The 18,299-nt window shown below is 38.0% G+C and overlaps 2 protein-coding genes across 2 annotated transcripts in view; one reads left to right on the top strand and one right to left on the bottom strand.

The window, feature by feature from the left end:
- c6 (complement component 6) overlaps positions 1-5,062 on the top strand; it is a 30,864-nt gene extending 25,802 nt beyond the window's left edge. Inside the window, exons 18-23 of the mRNA XM_036588886.1 lie at positions 1,287-1,404; positions 1,618-1,750; positions 2,672-3,019; positions 3,551-3,638; positions 3,839-4,080; positions 4,719-5,062. Coding sequence (XP_036444779.1) covers positions 1,287-1,404; positions 1,618-1,750; positions 2,672-3,019; positions 3,551-3,638; positions 3,839-4,080; positions 4,719-4,900 — 1,111 coding nt within the window. The 3' untranslated portion in view covers positions 4,901-5,062. The remainder of the gene's footprint in view (positions 1-1,286; positions 1,405-1,617; positions 1,751-2,671; positions 3,020-3,550; positions 3,639-3,838; positions 4,081-4,718) is intronic.
- A 231-nt stretch (positions 5,063-5,293) lies between these two features.
- On the bottom strand, positions 5,294-18,220 carry c7b (complement component 7b). Its single transcript, XM_036587778.1, is given in 19 exon segments — positions 5,294-5,986; positions 6,209-6,390; positions 6,482-6,569; positions 7,595-7,766; positions 7,768-7,784; positions 8,062-8,194; positions 8,313-8,400; positions 8,474-8,645; positions 10,252-10,480; positions 10,631-10,797; positions 12,400-12,513; positions 12,613-12,856; positions 14,664-14,798; positions 14,894-15,032; positions 16,106-16,250; positions 16,371-16,512; positions 16,610-16,685; positions 17,638-17,702; positions 17,993-18,220. Coding segments are annotated over 19 exon segments (2,484 nt in total). The 5' UTR covers positions 17,999-18,220; the 3' UTR covers positions 5,294-5,816.
- Positions 18,221-18,299: the final 79 nt, after the last annotated feature.

Below are 18,299 nucleotides of genomic sequence, written 5' to 3'. Positions count from 1 at the left end.
AGTCACTGCTGAAGAAAACCGCCTATAGCAAAAGCAGTAACTTTATAAGATCAGGATGACCTAAAGGCCCTTATGAGATAAGTTAAAGAATAAAGTGGAAAAAATGAGACTCAGTCTGAATAAAACAAAGGTCATGACAACAGGAAAAACCTCTGAGTTTATCATTGATGGTGAAGATGTAGAAGTGGTGGACAGCTTCTGCCTTCTTGGATTTGTTATTAACAATAAAAGATCCAGCAATCAGGAAATATGGCATAGACTGACACAGGCAGAAGAAGGATGAATGAGCTTTAAATGATCTCCAAATGTAATGATATGTCTCGACAAAAAGAGATCACAATTATCCAGGCTATGGTCTTTTCTGTGGCCCTTAGTGGATGTGAAAGCTAGACAATCAAAATGCAGGACAGAAAAAGTATATGTGTCCTTGAACTTTGGTGCTGGCAAAGTCTTTTGAGAATACTTTGGACAGCAAAGAAAGCAAACAAATGGATCTGTGACCAAATCAAGCTTCATCTCTCACTCAAAACCCAGATAACCAAACTGAAGCTCTGTTATTCTGAGCATATTACGAAAAAAACACTTCAGTGGTAAAGACAATAATGCTCAGAACAGTCGAAGGCAATAGAGGAAGAGGATGACCAGCAACAACATGGATGGAAACAATCAGAGAAATCATGAGCCAGCCATTAGGAAGACAAAATACCCAAACAAAAGACAAAATAAAAAGTAAACACTACCCATATAGCCACTAGGAATTGGAATCGACTTGATGGCACACAGTATCATTGATGTGAAGAACTGCTCTTACAAAGCATTAACAGGTATTGACTGCCAATTGCTCCCCCTTGCGGAGAATCTACAGCTTGCTAAACGTGAGTGAGTGAACGACTGGATGAGTTACAAGACAAGTCCTTGATGTGTTTCACATCTAAAAACTTTCTACTCTGATTACTAATTATCCACTTGGTAGGTAATGTTTACAGCATGAATAAATGGAAAAATAACTGGAGTTTATAAATTGAGCTACAATAAAAAAGATATGTGAAAAGGCGAACAACAAAAGTTATATTATTAAAGTGGTTCCAGGATCAAATGAGGAAGTCCGGAATATCTTTATAGATGTTGAAGATGGAGATTGGATATGATTATAATTAAATAAAATTAAAATGAAAAAATGGAGATTGCAGGTTTGCATATGGTGAAGACAAAGTGCTCTTTCTGTCCTCTGCCTTCATAAAGATGAAGGCAGTGCTTCTCATTTTCTTTTTTGTGTATTTACACAGGCAGAATGTGTGCATTAACGATGACGATTTTGTAACAGAGGGCGACAGTGAGAGTGAATTGCCTCCGGGAGTGTCTGGCTGTCCCAAACCTAGACCTCCTTCCAACAGCTACCTGAGGGTAAGAGGTCGCACACACTCTCCTCACTCTGGATCTGATTTTACTCTACTTGTTATGAAGTTCTGAAGCATGACTATACCACCTTTCTTAAGTTCTAAAGCTCTCAGTTAAGCTCTCTCTGTAGTATCTTCCTTCTTTCCAAACTGCTTACTCTGTCAGTCAGTGTTTTCCTCCAAAATTTGCATTCTATGTTTTCTCCTTCTCCTGTTTTAGATCAACAATAGGCATTATAATTATGGGGATCATGAAGAGTTTGTGTGCTTCACTGGTTTCGAGTTGGATGGCTACCAGCTCATCCGCTGTCAGAAGGACGGCACCTGGGAGGAACCTAAGGGGCGCTGCTTCAGTACGTATCTCAAACTGTTCATGAATGTGCACTGTCATCCAGGTCATTGAATTGTCTAATGCAGGGGTGGGGGTGAGGACAATTTGGTGCTTTTCTCGCTCAAACACACCTGATTTGTCTAATCAGTTAATTGCCTGGTTTAATTGAAGTTTTAGAAAGGAGAAAACATCAAACTGTAGAAGACTCTGGCCTTCAGATCCAGATCCCTGCCCTAGTAGTGGTAAATTAAAGTGACTTGACTTGAAGGCTCATCTAAGGGTGTTCATCTATTTGGTAGTGGCTTTTAAAAAACAAATTCCCATTGTGCGATTATTGGGCCTTTATCATGGGCATGGAGAAGTAGTTAAAATATTTCCCAACATGTTAACATGTTAACAGACCTTTATCAGGAAGTGATAGGGGTGTTCCCTGACATTTAACCCCTTTGTTTCATGCGATCAATGATGATGTCATGAAACTCATACCTGTCATGTTATGAAACTTAGATCAAGTTTGCAAGACTGAAAGTGTGAATTGGTATGAAACTTCTGGGGTAACAGTGTTATAGTGTCATTGTGGGTAGCTGACACATAACACAAGACAAAAAGACTAGGATCAAGGCTCAGCACTCTACATGCAACTAAATATCTACAAGAGATTCTTTTTTGATGACAACACAGTAAACAATTTGGATAGAGAAGACAATCGGTTAGAGAGTTCAAGAGTTTCTTTTTTATTATGAAACTTGTAAACGCTGGCTACCTTTTACGTTATAGGCATTGCGTTAACTTACATTAAAGGTTAAGAATGTTTTTCCTTCTCCGGTAAAGTTACTACTTTGGAGAGGTTTGGTTCCGAGAGCAACAACACTTTTATCTTGACATACTGTTCTTAGACAAATTTGTTAAAATACTTTTAATTTAAAAATATATATATATTATTAATGTGTGTCACTCTACAAACTAGTGAGCATATCCAAATATCAGTGGCTGAAAAGAAATTCAATGGCCACCTGTTTAATATCACTCTACTATTATACCACACCATTAATTGAAATGCTCAGGAAGGTGCTGCCTTATTGTCATTTCTGTCCAGAGAGAATGTGTTCCAGACCTACAGTTCCAGAGGACATAATCATAAACCCAGGCAAAGTGGAGTACCATGTCGGATCCAGTATCAGGCTGAGCTGCTCTGGCAGTGGCAGAAGCCCAGTGGGGCCGCGCTTCTACGTTTGCACCAGTGCGCTGACCTGGGACCCACCCATCCCTCATGATATATACTGCAAAGCTGGTACGTTCACTGTCCAAGTCCCAGACACATCTGTTCCAATTCACTGAAAGGCTGCAATACAGTCAAATGCAGAAATTTGAATACCCTCAGTTAAATGACATGTTTTGTTGATTTTTTAAAGTGAAAATAAGTTAACACAACTACAGGGGACAAACTTATATATGGCATGTTGTGAAGAACATATTGGAAAAATTAAAACTTAAAATATAAAATATATTTGCTGGAACTTTTGCACAGGCCATGTTTTACTTTTTCCCAGTATGTTCAATCCAGCAAATAACAGTGATTGTGCATTAAAATATGCAGAGGTGTGCTCTCTGTAGAGGATGTATTCATTTGTTTTCACTTAGACAATGAACAGAGCATAATTTGACCAGGGGTTCCCAAACGTACTGTAAACATATGGTATTTATTTTGCATTAGCAGTATTTCTGATCATTGCTTGTTTATCAGAAAGCATGCAATAAACAAGTTGCTATCTTGTTGTAATGACAATATCATATCATGTGACTTTCATTTTTATTTGAACAGATGTTCCTTTTGTACAAGACAGCAAATGTGGTAAAGGAAAGCGTCATGATGGCTCCAAGTGTGTCTGTATACCTCGAGAGGACTGCAGGTGAGAGCTCATTAATAACATCAAGACCTTACATCATTCCATATTTCACCATGGCGTAGCCCGATGTTAAACGGCTATAAATGCTGTAGGCAGTGTTGTTTCCTGTAGTGGTTTATTGTAGTGTGGTCCTGAAGTTCTCTGTTTATTTGTCCACAGTCTTTTGGGGATAGTGACAAATAATGCATGTGTTTCTTCTGTAGGACATATAAGGAGGACTTCTGCGTTTTGGATGCAGTGAAAGGAAGCACCATGATGATGTCCTTCTGTGCCTTTCACGCTGGGCGTTGCCATGGAGATAAGCTGCATTTCATGAACGATGGGCTGTGCAAAAGTGATGTGACCAGTCTGGACTGGGCCAAATTCAGGGCCAGTGTGTCTGAGAAAAGCTCTGTGCAGGAGCCCTGTGGATCAGACACCTGTTACGAGTGGGAGACCTGCTCAGGTACACCTGTTCTTATGAACTTTGTGCTCTTATGTACAGTATTGTGCAAAAGTCAGACACCATCCTTCATTCATTAAATTTCCATTTAAAACGGCTATTAAGTACATTAAGTTATTTATTTATCAGGAGATATTTCTGAGAGGATATCTTAGATCTAAGATAATTCATTTGTATAAAGAAGAGGGAAGTCAAAAGAGAATTTGTGAAAAAACTAGAGTTTGCAAAACTGGAGTTCAAAAATGATGAAAATATAAATGATGAAAACAGCCATGCAAGGCCTGGTAGACCACCAAAACTGCCACCAGATAACAGTACTTATAGTTTTCATTAATAAGAGAGAGGAGAAAATCAAGCTCCACTCTTGCTTCATATCCAAAAACATCCACAGATTTTGAAGTTTATGCATTTTGGTTTACAAAGGCAAGTCCTTGACAAAATATTTGGCAAAAAAACTTGCAGAGCCTTTGGCAAACATAGCTGCCTGTGAGTGTGCCTTCAACTTCAAGTGTGCTTTCCCTTGAAAAATGAGTATTGACTTTTATTCTGACTTTTTAACTTGAAAGTTAACAAACTTTATAATGGTATATCCCATTGGTATGTTCTATGTAATGGTTTCTGTGCTTTTCTTTGCTCCCCAGAATCAACTACATGTGTGTGCAAGTATCCCAGAGACTGTGCAAAGAATGAGGAACACATGTACTGTCTGAATATTCTGAGACTACAACGCAAACGGACCATGAATTTGTGCAGCATGGCTGCCATGAAGTGCCAAGGTTATGAGTTTGAAGTTCTTAGTGACGATGAATGTAAGAGCTCCTAATTTCATTTACTCTAGTTAGACATGTCTGTTTTCTAATCAGAAGGGTCTAGTATTTTTACTAAGTTCATGTATAACTCACTCTTTCATGGATATCACAAACCATTTTGAACTGTACACATTGTACTTTTAATTACTTTGAACTAAATATATGTGTGGAACACACTTGTGGTATGAAGTTATTTCTGATGTTATTGGCAGGTAATTTGGCAAAGTACCTTTTTAAAGTTCCCTCAATCTCACTGGCAGCCTCAGTGTCAAAGCGTAATACTAACAGTCATACTCATTATAAATGTTCTATAATTCTAATATAACTATTTCTAAATAATATAATATAATATAATATAATATAATATAATATAATATAATATAATATATAATTCAAAGAGCCCTTTGTCCAGTCGTTTGGGTGTGACAAATTCACTATTCACAATTCACAATTTTCAAAAATACAAAGCAAAATGTTTTTTTACAGTTATTGCAGTCATAAACATATATACGGACAGTTGTGTCTAAAAGTTTGGGCACCCCTGGTCAAATGACATTTGATAATGACAATAAGTACATATCCAGAACACATTTCTGCACATTTTAATACAAAATTACTGTTTATTTGCTGTATTCAACATCATTTTAACATAAAGTTATGGCACATTTTATATTTTATGTTTTATTTTTTCCAATATTCGAACTATAAAATATAAATTGTGCACTAAAATTTGCAGAAAAAGGTCATATTTACACTTGTTCCCTGTAGAGGACGTATTAACTTTTCACTTACCAGGGAGTTCAAACTTTTGCGTAAGACTGTTTATAGTCCTGTGTTGTCCAGAACAAACACAACTGCACTCTTGTTTTGTATCTATATGTATCTATGTTGTAAAAGTTGTTGTTAAGCTTTTCATTATAATGAAATAGCTCACGCTGGACAGTTTCCAATACTGATGACTTTGATCTGTTTTCCTGAGCACCTCCGGGCCCCTGCCTCACATTCTGTCATGGGCATTGGGTCGCCATTTTCCACAGAGATACAGAGGTGGGTGGAGTCTTCTAAACATTCCGCTGCTTCTTTACATTTACACTCCGACCCTGGAAACACACAGCAGCCTTTAGTTCAGCATGCACATACCTAGCACAATTCATTTGATTGGCAGAATTTAATATAATAAAATAAATACTATAAACTTGGCTTCCTCATGGTGCATAGCCTACTGTTTATCATATTGAGAATTCAGCAAATCAACAGTGCATTGCCATATTCATTATTATGACAGAGAAATATTAAAATAAATAAATATTAAAAGGTCCTACCAGTGCATTTCTCCCATGGACGGCAGTCCTGACAGGATGTAAATTTGGTTTCTGGCCATTCACATAAGCTGTCCTGGAGTAGAGAAAATGTCCGTCCCTGACACTGCAAGGCACCGAGCTGGCACACGCCTAGTCTGTCCATCCGGCCAGGACGCACAGAGGCACACACCTGAAAAGAGGGCCTGAAAAACAAGACATTAGGTCAAAGTTTTAAATGAAGACTTCATTTTGTATGTACACATTTATTACTCATATAAAGGGATCCCAACTTACTTGCATTCATATGCCATTTTGCACACACATTGCCCCTCCCCTTGTTTTTCCCATGGCTTACAGTCTAGATCTGGTTGGGACTGGACCACTGAAAGACACATTTCATTACAGTTAAACCAAATAAGAACAACAAATATATATTTCTGATTATGAGTATGGTATCTATAACGGCATAAAATCGCAATTCAGAATAAGTAACAGTGGAATACGTTTCAAGAACAGTAACGTCTGGTAGTTATTTCAGATCAGTTTGGTGGACATATATGGACTTAGATTACAAGCAAGGGTTAGTTCATGGGTCATCATGGAGCTAGATTCCAGCACAATTTAGTGACTGTCCTGCTCAAACACCTAATTCAACTAATTCATTAATTACCAGTTAAGTGATTACCAGTGAAGTATTTCAGCATTGTTTTTTAAAAATCAAATTCTAAGACCTCAGCAAAGGAAAAATAATACTATTACCATTCACACAGCTACATATATCAACTCAAGTATTAATATTTTATTCAAATAGACTGAAAATCAAACACAGATGAATGCTTTGAGACTGCACAATCTTTGTATGATCTTTGGTCAGTCTTCAGACTTTATTAGCTCTGATGTCCTCTAGTCCTTTATTCCTTGACATTCGTGGTTGGCAGCCTATCCTGAATCAGTTTAATATACACAATGACTCTTTTCAACCTAGTGTTTTGGCATCATCTTAGGATTTAACCCCTGTAATTTTGAAGAAATTAGACTTTCTTAGATGTATGAAGACCTTACATTTAACCTCTTAATATTTTAATAGTTTATAACACTTTTTTAATGATCCACAGGAGCCCCGTAGGTGTGTTATAGCAGGGAAATCAGACTGTTCTGTCCCTCCAGGACCAGAATGGAGTACTTCTGCTGTATGAGTTGGGCAGAATCTTGAGCTAGTGGCACTTTAAGGTACCATAGCATAAGCTGATATTCAAACTCAAAGGTAAAAGCTGGTGCATGTCATGAAAGACAGCAACAAAACAGTAGCACAGTAAATAATGATGGAGGAATATTCACCTTGGCTGTGTAATGGACCTCTAACGTAGTGGATGTGGAAAGCCAACCTAAAAGCTTCAAAATCTTTACCTATGTTGCATTTAAAGTTGTTTGGTGCTGGAGACCAGCTGAGGCTGGCACGGCAGATGATCTCTGGCTCTCCTTGGAACTGCATTCCACTGGGGCAGGACAGGGACACGCTCTCTCCTATTAGATAGCTCTGTTTCAGCGGTGTGGCGATGATATGACTCAGCAGAGTTGGGAGCATCACATGAGGATCCTAGCAAGTAGCATTAAGATTGAATGTGAACTTGGGTTTGTCTAGACATTGGGGTGCACTCTTGAAGTTTATTTTGTATGAATGGGTTAAACATGGTCTTTGTCTGAATTACAATACTGAAGCAGATTCAACATTGAATTTCCTTTTTAACCCAGACTTGAGCCTAATTTGTTTCTGGCCCATAATGTCTGGTCGTTGTTGAAATATATTAGGGGTTGATAACGGTCAAAGCAAACATCATCCAACCTTCCATTTAACTGCTCTTTTCATGACTTACTCTTGCAAACTATTCGTCTTTTCATCCAGTCCAGGCCTGCTGTACATTCAGCAAGAGGGTCCCCAACAACATGATATCCTTCAATGCAGGAATATTCTATCTTGCTTCCCACTGGATAGACATCTTTAGGATTCTAAACATAAAAGAGAAACGTTACGTTAGTGAGGTGATGTTGGGTAATTAGCAAGAGCTTGTTTAGGCCTGTATATATACTATACATCTGATCTAACGTAATCAGAAAAGAAACTCACCAAAACAATTCCATTTTGCAAGGGAGGTGGAACCTTGCAGGACTTTGGTGGTGTCTGAGAGGGATCAAAGCAGTGGGGCTCCATAAATCTGAAAAGTCACGCACACTAATTAGGCTAAATCAACGTGTGCAATGACATGCTAGGCATCTTCAGTGTCACACCTTAAGTGGTCAAGATCTGGGTCCTCACAGGCTTTGTGCTCGATCAGTGGGCCATTACAGTGCTTGCCTCCATTTCTTGGTACAGGATTATTACATGCGCGAGTCCTTGACTTATGACCTTGAGAACAAGACCCCCAGGCGGACCAGCAACTCCAGCCCCCATGAACCACTCCTATAAGGGCACAGTATAGTAATAAGTAAGAGTAATGCAAGTTTCGTTCTTTGGAATGAAGCCATAATATATATTTCTATTAAAGGTTTTTTTAAAGCAGTGGTTCCCAAACCTTGTCCTGGAGTCCCCTCTGCTCTGCACATTTTTATGTTTTCCCAGCTCCCAACACCAACTTAGCAGTTAATTATTAAACCCTTCCTGAGCTTAAGTGGGCATTTTTTGAGCAGGAATATACAAACATATGCAGGGTTGCATATTTGGTTGGGTAGCCCTGCTTTAAAGAACGCTTAAGCACTGTTTAAACTATTTTCTATCTGTCCCATATGTAGTGTATGGTTGATAATCACAGACAATAAGACATGTTAAGAAATGTCAGAAAACCAGTACATTCAAAACATATTTTTAACAGAAGTCAAAGGGCAGCCCACTGATTTCTATTATAAAGGATATTAAAAGGACCATGTCCTTCATTTTTCTTGCATTTTCTCTTGGTCCACTTATAATATGTGTGTGGGTTTATTTACCAAAAACAATCGTGATTCATTTTGACATGATCATTTTTCAATCTGTCTTTATCTCTCAGAATTAAACAGGCTATTTGAATTCCACCAGTCCTATGTAAATCAATGAAGCAAAGTCATTGAGTTGTTTGATGTGAAATGCTCCATTCTAAAGAAAATAACTGATTCAGAATTGTTCACAGTGGTGGTGATAGGAACCAGACATCTGAAGAGTTTAATGCCTCCAAAAGCTCCCTCACATAAAGTTATTACAAGAAATTGTTATAAATACGCTGCCTTATGGCTGAGACTTCATTTTTCAATTCTTTTGAGAGACAGTTTAGGCCTGAAATGTATTTTTAAAGAGCTTTTTGTGATGGAGAGGTACATACAGGGTGCTGTGAGGTAAAATAGTCCCCAACTCAGAAGATGTGTAGACCCACTGGTGATTTTGGATAGTAAATAAAATGGCTATATTTGTGCTGTGGACATCATGACTCCTGGTTCCTATCACCACCACTGTGAAGAAATCTGAATCAGTACGTTTCTCTACAATGAACCATTTCACATCACATCACTCTGGATAACTTTGTTTACATCTCAGTGACTAAATTATGCAGATCAGTGGAATAATCTGTATTTAAATGAGCTCTGTTGTGATTGGCTGCCCTCTATTTTGCCTCATCCGAAAAGCCAACTGGGCTGAAACACTTCAGCATGAATGGGTGGGCTAAACTGTTGTAGGATATATGTGTGAATTAGTTGTTTTTTGTAACCTCACAAAAAAATACAAATTCTAAATGGGCTATTATTACAGCTTAGTTTTCATATATGGACTAAATAATCTGTGGAGTAAACAGTACATAATGAAATTTGAACAGTGTTTACATTTCATGTCAAATTCTTCCATTTTAAAAGAACAAGGAAAAGTATATTTTTCATGATATAGTCCCTTTAAGGGAACCATTGGTGGTTCTACTATGGCAATGCTCCAAAGAATCCTTTTGGTACATTTATTATTAAGGGTGTACAGGTTTGTTTCATTATACTGGATGCAGGATGGTGGTTAGGATTATAGGTGATTATGGGTAGGCATTCAATTGCACCTGGCTGTTCTCCAAGGACATGTCCGTTCTGGCAGGCTGTGCCACTGGTGTCAGGCCTACACGCACAGGTACACACTCCATCACTCAGCACAGGCATGCCATTCTTCTGGCATGGCCTGCAGTGGCAGGGACTCTGCTCCTCTAGATATTCCTCCAGTGCCCTCTTCAGGTGGAGCTTCTTCAGTCCCGCACATGGTACCTCCTTCACCAGCTCATATATTGGCCTCAACTGTGAATATTCCGACAAAGTGCTCTAAGCATGCTATGTATTGGTAAGGTGAAGAAGTCTCCAGACAAAACAACACTATATGTGACTTTACCCACCTGCCCCAGACTATGTTAGAAAAGAAATATACTGTGTTAGGTGAAATTTGCTTGCCTTCTGTTTGATAACTTGAGGGAATTCCTTCACTGAGCCAGCCCATTTAGAGTACATGGCTTGGTTGTGCTCAGGGTTGTCCAGGTCCAGAAGGCTCAGGCCAGCCACATAGGCAGGATAGCCTCCAATGATATCCGTCTTCACAGGCATCTTCTGGCTACTCTGTTCTGCGAAGTGATATTAGATGTACACTGAGTTCTCATAAAGGTATACTCTTTAACAGTGAAGAACCCTCAGGGCCCTCTAGGTTTTCAGAGAATGCCTAATGTTTTCTGGGATCTAAAAAAGACATGTCTGTAATTTTTGTTATTTTTTTATTTAGCCCCTTAACAAGCCACAGGCCCACTGGCAGGCCCAAAGTTATATTACACACTTCTGTAACCTAAGAATAGCTCCATTAGTTTGCACTGAAGACCCTGTAGTTGCTGAATAACATGCCTTTGTATGAAATAAACCTGCATTGTTAAGGGGTTAATAGAATCATCACGCTTGCAATACTCTACAAGTATTGTAGTAACACTTGTTTTATTGTTAATTTGGTTGGCAACAAATAGGTTAAGATCTTGAAAACCTCAACAGACAACTGTCCAATCAGGTTGTTTTTTTTTTTGGAGTGGTATCTAGGTAGATACAGCCAAGCTATCTCTGCAATTGATTAGGACTTTAAGAGCTGGACAGAAATTGGCTTAAAGCTACACAAATAAGATATGGGGATTTTGAGACCTTTCTGGTGGAAAACGTGTGGTAGAACAGTTTTATGACATTCGGCCCCCTTCCCTGAGTGGATAAATCTGATTACATGCACACAGAAAGAGTATTCAAAGGGACCTCAATCAAAACTTGGTGAAGGATGTGTCTCCTGAGGATGTTAGCGAGTTATCTGCTATTGTCATCATACACCGATCAGGCATAACATGACCACCTCCTTGTTTCTATGCTCGTTGTCCATTTTATCAGCTCCACTTACTATACAGGTGCATTTTGTAGTTCTACAATTACAAAGTACAGCTATAACTTCCAACATAATTAGGAAATGACAGAGGGATCAATCAATAATGTTCAATGGTTGGCGCCATTTTTTCAACCTAAAGTGAAAAAATAAACACCACTTTATGCCTTTTAGAAGTCCTGCATATATCACTGACAGTGGATAGGAGTGGTAATCTATCCAGGCTTGATTTAAAAATTGAAAATGCTAGCAGCTCTATGCCAGGGCTCTTTAATGAAGTGTAAAATTGCAACATAAAAGGTCAAATATATGTTAATCTCTTTTACAAGCGTCAAATGTCTGTGTTTAATCTAGAACAGCCAAAAATGATCATGTGCACAAACATTAGTTTAGCTCTAACATACCATTAGAAATCGCATGGGGACGCTAGCAGAAGCTAACATCATTAATGTGGCTTTTTCTTGTTTTTTGACCCAGTTGTGAGCTTTATAGCCCAACGTGAAAGCCTAGCTCTAATAGTCATGGTTCGTCACTGCTTGTAAGGTCCACAATTTTTGACTAGCCCAACTGTTGTTGCACAACTTGTCAGCTACCCTCTGCCCCGTCCCTCAGTGGAAAGAGACCACCCTAGGGTCACCACTCATTCCTCAGCACAGACATTATAGCTCATGTTAGTGGGTGCTGCGCTGATACAAATGTGTGAGCACAGCTTGGAGGATTTTAAACACTGTATATAATATAAATACTAGTCCAGAAAATAATATTTTCTTGTTTTATTTCTATGCTGTGAAATGTAGTGAATAACAATGAATAAACTCACGGCTGGAACTCTTAATGGACTGGATCAGTTTCTCACACTTGGTCGTTTTCTTCTTTCGGAAAAAACGTCTCTTCACGTGAGTAATACACTGGTGGAAGTCAATGTCTGTTTGACCTATATTTCAAACAAGGAAAAGAATTTATTTAACAAAAGAGGATTTCAATAGGTATGTGCCTTTTAAATGACTGAAGAACATAATCAGACAACACATACTCATCTCTCTGATAAAGTTGGAGTCGAACTCCAGCAGAAGCTGGTACTGTCCACCCAGAGAGCCCTCGGTCATGTAGTGTGTGCCATAGAGCTGCAGGAGGGAGCGGTAGGCTGCTGGATCGTATGTGCTGGGCAGAGCGGAGAGGGCCTTCCATAACTCCTCAGAGAGGGTTAGGTACTCAGGGGCATTGTTCTGAAATTGAGCTACTTCCACCTCATTCCTGATGATCAACAAATGGTAGGCCTGCAATGGAAGCATGTAAGTAATAGATGTTAGAGCATACCAAAAGGGGCTACAGCAAATGAAAGTGATGTAGTCATTAATTATATTTAGTGTTGTGTTTTTACTTGCAATAAACTCAAATAAAGTCTTTATTTCTAACATTTGTGCTATAATAGTTAGATTTTCTGTTTATGATAAGTGAAAGATGACCATGGTAGCAAGCAAAAGTCTTAAGGGCAGTCATGTTTAGAAGTATTTATCTGGACAGGACGTGCTTGTTTTGCTTGCACCAAGTGATATACATACAAAGAATAAACACAAATAAATGTAAGCATTAGTAAAAATACATTAAGGAAAATATACATTAATGGAGTAAAAAGTAACAACTTTTTTTTGCTTTCTATTTAAATGATTTAAAAAATATATATAAATATTGAGAGTCATTTTTATATTTTTGAGAGCTAGAGTAAGATAATAATTTAGAAATTAATGAAAAATATCCTGTCATAATTTCTAAAATTCTGTACCCCAAAAGCAAAAAGAGATGACCATGATTTGACACTCAAATACTTTTAAGAATTACAGGAACATAGAAAAGAAACATAATTAGGAAAATGGATGAAAATAGAGAAAAATCATCTCGACAGGACAACACATTCACACAAACACAAATAAAGGCTTAACTTACGCAAAAATATTAAAAATATGACCGAATAAACAGGCTTAAAGCTACACTATGTAAGTTTTGAGAATCTCTGGTGGAAATGTGTAATTGCCCGCAAAGTGTAGAAGAACATTTTGTAAGGTTGTTTTTGCTTCGGACCCCTTCCCAGTGTCGACAAATCTGACGATTGCAAGTATTCAAACAGAACTTATTCAGAACTTGGTGAACGACAAATCTTCCAAGGATGTAAGTGAATTATTTACTATTGTCATCATATCTTTATCAGTAAAATGTTGATCTACAGGAAGAATTCTTCACAGCTGTGGTGATAGAAACCAGATGTCTGAAGAGTTTAAAGCCTCTAAATGGGCCCACACAGAAACTCTTACAAGAAATGGTTAAAAAAAACTCTGACTGGTGGCTGAGATATTGTTTTATGATAGCTTTTAGGTGAGATTTTGGGCTAAAATGTATAGATTTTTAAATCCATTCACAGTGGAGAGGTACGTGCATGGTGTTGTAAGGCAAAGTAGTACACCCCCTCCAAAAAAAAAAAACAGATTTTATCAGTTTTACTAGTATATTATCATTATTAGCATTAGATATAAAACAATAGATTCACTGGTTGTTTTGATAGTTAATAAAGTAACTATTTTTGTGCTGTAGACATCAAAACCTTTGATTCCTATCACCACCACCCTAATGAAATCTGAATCAGTAAGTATTTCAACAATTCACAATTTCAGAGTAAGGCACTCTAAAAGACTTTGTTTATGTCTCAAAAATTGAATTATGCAGAAATGATGGAAATTCAGCAGAATTCCCCTTTAAGAAATATTTTTATGTATTAAAAGTTAGAAATTTGATTGCAGGGGAGAATCTATACTCTTACAGTATCTTGTAAAGTGGTTAGAAGTACACAGGCTTGGTTCCTCTTCTGCTCAGTGCACTGCACATTGTATGGATTTGTTTAGTTGTTTGACTGTGTTATAAGTAAATTAACATTAACTGCTGATATATTGCTTTAGCATCTAATGCTTACATGCTTTGCTAAAGGGCACAGTAGTGATCACTGTGTAGCCAGTCTCCGGTAGAAACACTCACATTAAGGATGGATAATCAATAAGCTGATGTTAATATCACATTATGTTAAAATGACTTTACCTTATCCTTCTTCAGTTCACTGTGAAATGTTTTGTGATCGTGGCCTCCTTTGATGTTATATCTCTCCTCCACGTGTTTTGTGTAGAACCAGGAGCTGTTGTAGAAATCTTCACTGAAATCATTCTCAATACTAACCTAAAAGCAAATGTGAAAAAGCAGCTGTTAATGAGAAAACCTTGTAGACAACAATGCTCCTTACACAGATGATCTCCTTTCCTATTGTTGCCCACCTGAAAGCTGTATCTGAGGATACTCTGTGGGAGTCTATAATAGTCTTTGTGGTCCCCACTAAAAATTTTCCTGCACTGGCCGCCAAAGCTGCGCGTGTTAATAACACCAGCTTTCAGCTTTCCTGTCAACACGTCGATCCTGTGAAACACAGCAAAAAATATCATGCATGTTAGCTTGTTGAATGAGCTAGGTTGTTCAGCTCTTTGGGCTTTTATCTATTGTTGCCCAACTCTATTTTAATGATTCATATTCAAGAGTCATATTCCATAAACCTGTCTATAAACCTGTATTTATTCATGTGTACAGTTTAAAAAGTTGTATAGAGGTTGTACACAGGCCATTCTACCATTGCAGTGAAAAAGAATGTCACACAACGTTAAAGCCAAATAAGAATTAACCACAGATAGTTGGTCTGTGTATTATTAACAAAAACTACGATAATTCTTCCTTTTGAATTTTTATCTTACTGATTGTAAGTCTCAGGAGTGGCTTTAAAGATGCCATAGTATTAATTTTATGTGAAACAATACTTGGTTTTCAGTTAAAATTGTAAAAATATATATAAAAAAAATAAAAAGCATGTTTTTAAAATCATTTGTTGTGTAGATATCTCAAATGAAGAAAGACTCACTCTGAGAAGTCCATGTTTAGAGAAATCTCTTTATTTCTGATAAATTTGGCTGAAAAACTGAGAGCTGAATGTATTGTAAAACGTTTGTGTCGTAGGTGTTACTCATAAAACAAAGTAAAATTGAAATAAAATGATAACATAAATGCACTTCGAAACTAAAGTTGCAGCGGACTACATTTTAGAAAAGCCCAGATTTTAGTAATTTTGTCAGCATTGTTCCTGTCAATGATGTTAAAACTTTACTGATGTTCAATATAATAGACTACGCTTTGACACTTGAATTACATGTTAACATTTGTACCTCGTCTTCCACTGAACTGGTAGAATGACCCATACACCGTGGCAGTGGTCTTAATGGAATACTCCAGTGTTTATCAAATTAATCTGCCACACCTGTATTGCACATTTGATTACCACTGACAATAATTTCAATGTTTCCTTGTACTTAGTAAAAGAACAGGAAACCTGTTGATACAGATTCATTTCAGCTTTTCATCTTAGTACAGTACAATACAGATGCAGGCAGGCAGAGATTAGGGTTAAAAATCTCTGGAGCATTCCCTCAAGGAGGGTATCTTACCCTTTTCCTGTGAGGTCAGAGTTAGGTGGAGTTTTGTGTGTATTACACACTGCAGTGCTGGACTGGGGACACTGCTGTTCATCTAAACCATCCTCCTCACAGTCCTGATCACCGTTACACGCCAGTGAAAGGCTGATACACTGACCTACAGGAAGACATTATATAAGGTCTGGACTGACCAGGTTACTTATTAATCCCTTATTTAATCCCTTACTTTTTTAAAGAATGTCTTTGAATATGCAGTTAATATTATAATATTACGTACCAGACGTGCAGCGGAATCTGTCTCCACAGCCTGTTTCCAGGGGACAGCTCTTCTTAGGCACACATGCTTGTCTTTGAATGGCCTCCCCCGTGCAAGCAGCCCCCCCAAACTGAGGAAATACTTCTATTGAGCGTGTTCGAACCTAAGAGCAAGCAAAAATGAAAGGGAACAATGCACATGGATTCTGGACGTTATGCCTGTATTTTTGAACCCTGAAAGGTGCCAATACTTCTGTCTACCTGAGTTTTTGTGCAGCCATCACACTCTGACCAGTCTCTATAAGGCCCCCATCTGCAGTTCACTGGTTGTTGACAACTGCCAAAACAAATATGAATGAGTGATCCACTCACCCAGTGAGACTCTCCACTCACCAAGCTATGCCTTTATCCACATTGCCATGCAGTAAATACTGAATATAAAACCATCATTTGAACAAAATGTTATACAACTGAGGTGCTTTTTCAAGGCACAATTAAGACTTACATTTGTCTTCTTTTTTATTTATTGTGACTGTCAGGCAAAAATCTTGTACCCCATTGTTGATTCTTTTTAAACCTTTTTGCATAACTTAGCTATAGTTGCCTGTTTCATTCTTTTATATTATCTTTATATTACATGACTGGCGAACAGTAGTTGCTTCGCATACTCGATGTGTTGGAAGCTGGAGAAATGGGTAGACATGAAGACTTTGACAAGGGTTTAATCATTATGGTCATACGACTGGTTGGATCATCTCTGAAAGAGCAAGGCTTTTGGGGTGCTCCCAGTCAACAGTACTGGGAGTAGGCTGCCCGAGGCTCATCGATGCTAAACATATGTGTATGTGCGTGTATCAAAACTAGTCCAAATTAATTTTTCCATGACCATTTTCACATCAGCCTTTACTCATTAGAATTAAACAGGCTGTTTATGCTACTATGCTTTTAAGACACTTTTCTGATTGGCTGCACTGCATTGTGCCTTATGCAAAAAGCAGTCCAAGATGAAACACTCCTTACAATGTAAGCGTAAATGCATTGTTTTTTTTTTGTGTGACATCGCAAGAGAAGCAAAACAGATTCAAAACAGGTTGTTTTGCAACTTAATTTACATATACATGCTGTATGGACTGTGGAGTGAGTTTTGAAACTTCACCAGTATTTACATCTGGCATCAAACTCTTTATTTAGTAAAAAAGCAAAGACAATTAGTTTTTCTGTGATATGGGCCCTTTAACAGGGTGTTTAGCATTGCAAGGGACTGAGTGTGGTTAGCACTGAACACTTACCTAACAAGTGACAATGAAGTAAGCAGGGCTAACAGGCAAGACTGAGCAACCGTTACTAGCAGTATCTGGAAGCAACAGCCAGATATCAGTACACAGCACACACAGGAGTTCATTCTTTACACGGAAGCACACAGGACTAAAAAAGATGTTACATTGTCCAAGCAACTGTATATGGGCCCACGCTTCTGTAACAATTACATAAGTTACACATTCTTTTCATAGTACTTGCTGATTAATTTATAATAGATTTCCATGAGTTAATGAGATTCTTACTTCTACTCTGACATGAAGTGTACATTTTTATTTCACAAACACAGCAATTGAGCTGTTTTGAGCTAGAGTTCATTGTCCTTACCTTCATGCTGCAGGCCTCAGGGGCTCTGTTCTCTGGCTGAAGCAGAGAGAGAGTCTAACTCATATAGTTCAGGCTGAGATTACTCAACCCAGTGATTTCCTGCACTCTGAACTCTCCAGATGACCTGATACCGCTCACTGTCCGTGTGGGACAAGAACTGTCCCATACCTCTGCACACAGCCTGACTTCTCTGCTACTGGACTGACATCAGCATATTTTCACAACCTGACCTCTTCACAAAAGCTGTAATTTCCCGTAAGCCAGTCCACTTTTGTTGACTTGATAAAAAAGGATTAGAACAGATGTG

This window comes from Colossoma macropomum, unplaced genomic scaffold (assembly GCF_904425465.1).
Source record: "Colossoma macropomum unplaced genomic scaffold, Colossoma_macropomum, whole genome shotgun sequence".
Taxonomy (NCBI): Eukaryota; Metazoa; Chordata; class Actinopteri; order Characiformes; family Serrasalmidae; genus Colossoma; species Colossoma macropomum.
Note: the sequence above shows the minus strand (reverse complement) of the source record. Positions and strands in the feature narration are given on the sequence as shown.